We start from the raw sequence: 6,926 nt of genomic DNA, 5'->3' as shown, positions 1-6,926 counted from the left end.
GAGAAACAACATATTGTTTCCTGTTCTTCTACTGAGGCTGAGTATAGGTCAATGGCTTCCGTCACTTGTGAGCTCAAGTGGCTGAAGACCTTGTTATTGAGCTTAGGTGTTCATCATCCTAAAGCAATTCATTTATTTTGTGATAGTCAATTTGCGTTGCATATTGCACAAAATCTCATATTTCATGAGCGTACTAAACATATTGAAGTGGATTGTCACTTTGTTAGAGATGCAATCCAGGATGAGTTGATTGCACCTTCTTATGTTCCGACGACATCCGTTCAGTTGGTTGACATTTTTACAAAGGTGCTTGGTAAACCACAATTTGAATATTTTCTCAGCAAGTTGGACATTTATGATTTGTATGCTCCAACTTGAGGGGGTGTTAGGATATTATTATGAGATATTATCTCTTAGCAATTTGATTCCTAATGGGATATTATAGGATATTATTATGGGATATTATTTTTTAGCAATTTGATTTCTACATAACTACTATTGTGTAGATATATATACCATCGAGGTTTATCAATAAAATTTAAGATATTACCTTATTCTTATAGTAACCAATAAATACATTTATTTTTCATACATTATTATATATTTAAATAAACTGTATTTTAATGTCTTCTCCCATATATTTTAGGTTGAAATATGTTATTAATATCTTTAGTTTTTATAAATTTTAAAAGTTAAAAATTTAATTTTTTAATTAAAAAATATTAGTTCGATCATTATTGTTGTTGATAATTTTCATCAAAATTTATCAACTTAAAATTTTATTTTTCATTAATTATATGTTACATTATACGTATCTAACATGTTAAGTTTATAAATTACGATGAGTTGAAACGAAGAGGCTTTGAAAGATTTCCTTGGCCAACATTAAAGACAACTTCCAATTAATGTTAAACCAAAAAAAATGACCCATGCTACCCTCCATAAATGTTGACCAACACCATCATAATTCACTCTTAATCACCATGAATGTTCAACCCTTCACGAAATAGGAACAGGACCTCAATAATTCACACTTAATTTTGGTTCATTTCTCTCTCTCTCTCTTTTTATTCTTCTTCATGAAAATCATACTACTAATAATAAAAATTGACTTAAAAAAAGCTTTAAAGTAGTCTTCTAATGAAGCCAGTCATTTTCTGTTTTCCCTTTATAATTTTTTTTAAAAATAAATAATTGTAAAAATTGAGTTACAAATCTTCAAAGTAGATTGTTGTAATAAAGCCAACAATTTACTCTTAATATTTTTTTCTGGTGAAAGAAAACAATAAAGATAGACAACTGGTTACATGGGTACATTCTGACATAAAACACTTTTAGCTCTATCTATTTTTAGGATTTCTTGAATCTCCCTAGTAGGAAAATTAAGTATTTGCAAGTCTTCCTTTCTTCAAAAAGCCAAATTAACTAAAGTATTCCCAATATAATTGTACTCCCTAGGTATATGTCTTACAAGTCACTAAACTTCAATTTTTGTAATGATGAATATCCATTTCATGGTAATTCATTTTTGAGGAAATGGGTTCTGATTCAAATGAAGACTTAATATAGGAACCAAGGTGAAGGGTTTGATGGTTTGACATGAAGTTTTATGTGTGGAAATTTCAGTGATGAGAGCAAAGGCCACCAGGACAAATGGTCTCCTCTACCTCTTTGGGGTGAAAGATTAAAGCTTTCGCAAAGAAAAATATAACAGCTCTGAGTTCTTATGAGCTTATCCTTCGACATATTAAGGGTAATCCAAAGGGACCCGCAGAGAATACCTTCTCTTGTAGGGTTCAAGTTTTAGATTCACTTTATTTCTCGTCAATTCTTTAATTTTTTTAATGTAGTCCCTAAACTTTTCAAAATTAAATTTTTTTTTGTTACTCTCCCCCATGGGTGCTATTACATAAATGACTGAAAATTTATATGAGCCTTACAATTTACACATTAATTAATTTAGTTTCAAGTGGTTGATTCTTTTTCATCTTTTTCACAACAGATACTTGCTTTTGATTTAGCACCTTTAATGCCTTTGAATTAGCTTCATTAATGTAGCTACCAGCCTTGAATTAATATTTGCCAAAAACTCTCCTTGGCTCATTTTTTAAGCTTAAATATCTTGTTTTTCTCGTGAATATGCTTCTTGCAACCTATTTTCTCTCTCTCCTTTTTTTTCTCAACAAAAAAATTTATAAAATTTAGTCAAAGATATTAATACAATAGTAGTCAAATATATTTTTTATTAATATAATATTAGTGAAAGAAATTAATTTGTACATAGTTTATAGAATATTTTTCTTAATATCTTTTATGTCTGTTTTACTGTCCATATTCAGGGATATGGAAACGGAAACAAAGTATTAATTTGTATAATTTTTTTTGTTAGGTAATTAGTGTATGCAATTAAATTATTTGTTTAATAAACAAAGTTGCTAAATGTTAGGATTTTTAATTTTTTTTACCAAATACAGAAACTTTATTTTAGGATGTATACAGAATTGTACAATTATTCTCATTTATGATTTTATTAAATTCAATTTTTTAAAATTATTAAATTAAAATTAGTACTGTGAATATTACAATTTTTTGGGGGAATTATTAACGGAGGCGGGCAAGTTCAACCCCCTAGAAAAAATTTCTATGAAAGTTATTTATCATTTATAAAATTTTAAATTAGTAATAGTTAAATTGCACTTTAGCTTCTCTAAAAATAATAAAAATTTAATTTAATATTTTAAAAATTATAAAGATATAATCTATTAAAATTGTGAAATTACATTTTTACTATCATAAAAATATACAATTTAATTTCGGCACCCAAAAAAATTTTCTAGCTCCGCCATTGAATTCATTATTGTGAATATTAAAATATTAAATAATATATTATTGATGTGATTATTAATTTACATTATTAATTTATTTAATTGAAACAACAAATTTATTACAGAATAAAATATCTTATTTTAACTCAAAATGTTATTAATTAATTATTTAAACACATTAAATAATTTATGTTTAATAAACATCTTAATATTTAAGATTGTCACATGTAATTCATTTAAGTGTGACACAAAATATTGTTACCATAAATTGCATGCTTATTTATATTTATATATATATATATATTCCTATTCTGTAATTTAAGATATAATACAGAGACTGATATAATACTTTTAGTAAATTGCATTGCTTTTAAATGCACATGTGTCAATTAAAATGGTTTTGATTTGGGGGCCATCAAATTGAATAAATATTATTCCATTAAATTGCTGGGAGAGTTTGGAAAAATTACTGTGCCAACCCATATTTTCTTTGTTTTCCCAAAATTTCATTTATTCATTATATTCTGTTTTCAGACCAAAAAGGCAAACTATTCACTTTTTTTTGAAAAATAAAATAGAATTACATCAAATCAATTATTAAAAAACACTAAATATTTTATGTTGTTGAAGAGCCATAAATACAATATAGGAAGCACTTCAAAGATATGTAAACTTGTCTGCCAAGTAAGATTTAAAAAAAAAAAAAGCTATTCACTTTTCTTGCACACTATTGCACTCTTTTAACTCAACAACATCTTCCTTATTGAAATACAATTAAATACAATCATACATTATCAAAGCACACTAATTTCAATAAATTATACAAGCATGAAATGTCATTTATTCTTACAAAAGTGAGAAAGCATGAATCAAGTATTGAGTATTAAATCTAAACTCAAAGTTTAGATTAATTGATTCATATAATCCTTTTTTAAAATATGGCATTTAATAGATTTAAAATTCGAATCCTATATAATCAATTATAAACACGCACAAATACAAGTTTTTTTTTTCCATCAAACCACACCCACCACACCCATAGTAGCCCAAGACATACAGCTTTCAACCAACATGGTCCAACTTTCGATAGTATGCATACCTCCAAGATCTAATGAAAAACAAGGGAGCCAGTACACCCCAAAATCCTATTACAAAGCCAAGAACTATGCTGGCATAAAGCCAATTCACTTTACTTCCTTCACTGCTACTTCCATTTTTTGCAACATCAGTTGGAATACCTTTTGAGGTGCAATTCTTAGTGAGAGGAGTTCCGCAAATATGATTGCCCATGTAAGAAAAGTTTTCAAAGCTTTGAAGATGAGTGCTTGTTGGGATTTGTCCTGTCAAGTTGTTGTAGGACACGTTGAAGTGATTTAAGAAATTCAAATTAGAGAAACTTGAAGGGATTTCACAATTTAATTGATTTCTCGACAAGTCAAGAGATTCCATCAACTCCATGTTGCCAATTTTGTTCTATTTATTTCCTATTAGGAGACTCCTTGATAGATTTAATGACTGTAGCTCAACGACACTTCCAAGTTCTTTTGGGATCTCTCCTATGAGTCTATTAGTTGAAAGACATATGCTTGTAACAAGTCCTAGTGTGGAACTATTTTCATCCTCTCATCGTTTCAGCATTAATAATGCTCTCAAGTAAAAGAAATTAGTACTGATACTTGACCACTGAAACATATAGCTATTTTGGTTACTTTTGTTAGCCATTGCACTATAATTACTAAAACATTTGGAATAGCTCCTGAAATGTTGTTGTGGCCAAGGTCCAAGATCTGAAGAGATTGAAGTTGACAAATTTTTTGAGGAATGTGGCCATCCAAGGTATTCGATCGAAGGATTAGAATCTCAAGTTTTGAGAGCTTGTCCCCAATCCATGCTGGTACACTTCCATTGAAATGATTGTCACTAAGATCAAGCGTAATCAACCTCGTAGAGTGTTGCAATGTAGATGGTAATTCTCCAAACATGTCATTGCTACGAAGGTTTAGCACGAAAAGATTTAAATGTCCCAAAGAAGGTGGGATTTTCCCAATCAATTTGTTTTTTTCCAAATTTAAGTAACCCAAACCTCGCCAACGATTCCAGCAATCTGGGATTTCTCCAGAGAGAAGATTTGTTTCAATGGCAAGAATTCTTATCGGTTCAGTTCTTAATGAATTACAAACTAATTCAAAAAGCGGACTTGAAAATGAATTATTTGACAAAATTAAAAATTGTAAAGTTGGGAATAGTCTTGGCAATGGGCTTGTGAATCGGTTTGAACTCAAGTCAACAACGTCTTTCACGTTCAAATATGAAATCCCTCCAGTAAGTCGATTACAGGAAAGATTTACATATTGAAATTGATAAGACAAGTTCAAAAGCCAAGTGGGCAGGATATCCGAAGTTCCTGCATCGGAGATATCTAAAACAGATAAATTCTTTTAGAATTTTAACCATCTAGGAAACTTCGGGCCAAGTTGCCATTGCCCCAGTTTGATAATTCAACATTAAAATAGTGGAATCCAGCTTGAGTTTGGTTCAAACCTGAGCCTGTTCTGTGATGATGCTAGAGTTTTCAATCTCGTAAGATTAAAAAAATGGGTTTCTGATACAACTCCTTCCAAAAGGTTACACCCCAAATTTTGAGTTTCTAAACTTTCCAGTTGACCAAAACAGCCTGGAAAAGTACCATTTAATTGATTTTCTGAAACATCAAAGAACTTCAAAGATGATAACTCCCTAATTAACGATGGAATGGAACCAGAAATATTGTTTCCAGCAAGCGACAAGTGAGCTAGGTTTTTAAAGTGCCCAAGTTGATCAATTAAATGGCTAAAAAGATGGTTATGTGCCATGTCCAATGACTCTAAGCAATCCAAACAACATCTAGACAGACTCAGAAGGATTTCTGATATGTCTTGATAAATTTCATTGCCCGAGAGATTAAGGAATTGAAGATGATTTAAACCAAATAAAGAGTTGGGTGTGGATGAATTGAGTGAGTTCCCACTAAGATCATGAACTTCAAGAAATGAGATGTTCCTAAAGTAATCTGGAATTGAGCCTTCTAAAGAATTGCCAATAAGATCAATGGACACAAGACCATGAAGACCAAATATTGACATAGGTACTGAAGAAAAGTTGTTCTCAGAAAGATCAAGAACAACCAGTGATTTTGTAGAATTGACACCGATAGGAGACGGATCGTCTTCCAAACTGCAAGCTGACAAGTGCAACTCTAACAATGAAGGATGTTTGAATGTTACCTGCAGCCAATAAGTTGCTTTACGAAGATCCGCAAAACTCAAATCAAGGTAATGCTAGGAAGAAAGTCTAGAAATCCATTCAAGACTTGTAGCTTCGATATCCCACCAGTTATTACTTCGAAGATCAAGATACTGCAACTTTGAAAGATTCCCCAGGTTATGAGGAATTTCTCCCTGGAATTGTGCTCGAGAGAGGTTAAGATATGTTAAACTCTCCAACAAACCGAAAAATTTTGGGATATGTATGTATTGGAACCCACCCATTGTTTGAAAAGTCAAAAAGGGTGGGCACCGAAAGAAGAAAGTAAGATTGGTTGGCAAGTTGGGTTAAAAGTTAGCATGGGATAAATGCAATTTTGGTCCCTAATTGTATAGGGACATTGCAAGTTGATCCTTGAACCTCAACTATAAATAGGCTTAACCATTTCTTACTTTCTTCATCCCATAATTTCCATTCTCTACTTAAGACATTATTCTCTCTCCCTATTTGTAAATTTCACTTGTAATTTTTGGAGTGAAATATATTTGGTAGTGCCCTAGGACGTAGGCAAAATTTGCTGAACCTCGTTAAAATTCTGGTGTTCTTTATTATTTATTTTGCATATTTTGTGAATGTGATTGTAGTGATTTATTGTGCTATTAAATTACGATAGAGGGATATTCTGGCTAGGAAAGACTTGGTATTTAAGTGATCTTCGTGATCTACCTCTCTTTCCTGGGAATTGAACTTAGTGTGATTTTTCAGTACAATATTTTTACTCTTTCACATGCTTTCGCGCAACAATTGGTATCAGAGCCAGATTCGTACTTGGAGAATACGACCATTTACGACACTATT

The 6,926-nt window shown here is 30.9% G+C and overlaps 1 protein-coding gene across 1 annotated transcript; it reads right to left on the bottom strand.

Annotated features, from left to right (window-relative positions):
* Positions 1-3,841: 3,841 nt before the first annotated feature.
* LOC107954294 (probable LRR receptor-like serine/threonine-protein kinase At4g36180) lies at positions 3,842-6,352 on the bottom strand. The gene is made up of 6 exons (XM_016889809.1): positions 6,175-6,352; positions 5,367-6,060; positions 5,161-5,229; positions 4,562-4,988; positions 4,064-4,165; positions 3,842-3,970 (listed from the first exon to the last, which is right to left on the bottom strand). Exons 1-6 carry the CDS (start codon positions 6,350-6,352, stop codon positions 3,842-3,844), a joined length of 1,599 nt encoding a protein of 532 aa, XP_016745298.1.
* Positions 6,353-6,926: the final 574 nt, after the last annotated feature.

Source organism: Gossypium hirsutum, chromosome A11, assembly GCF_007990345.1.
Source record: "Gossypium hirsutum isolate 1008001.06 chromosome A11, Gossypium_hirsutum_v2.1, whole genome shotgun sequence".
NCBI classification, from domain to species: domain Eukaryota; kingdom Viridiplantae; phylum Streptophyta; class Magnoliopsida; order Malvales; family Malvaceae; genus Gossypium; species Gossypium hirsutum.
The sequence above is the reverse complement of the archived record's forward strand: the minus strand, read 5'-3'. Positions and strand labels throughout refer to the sequence as shown.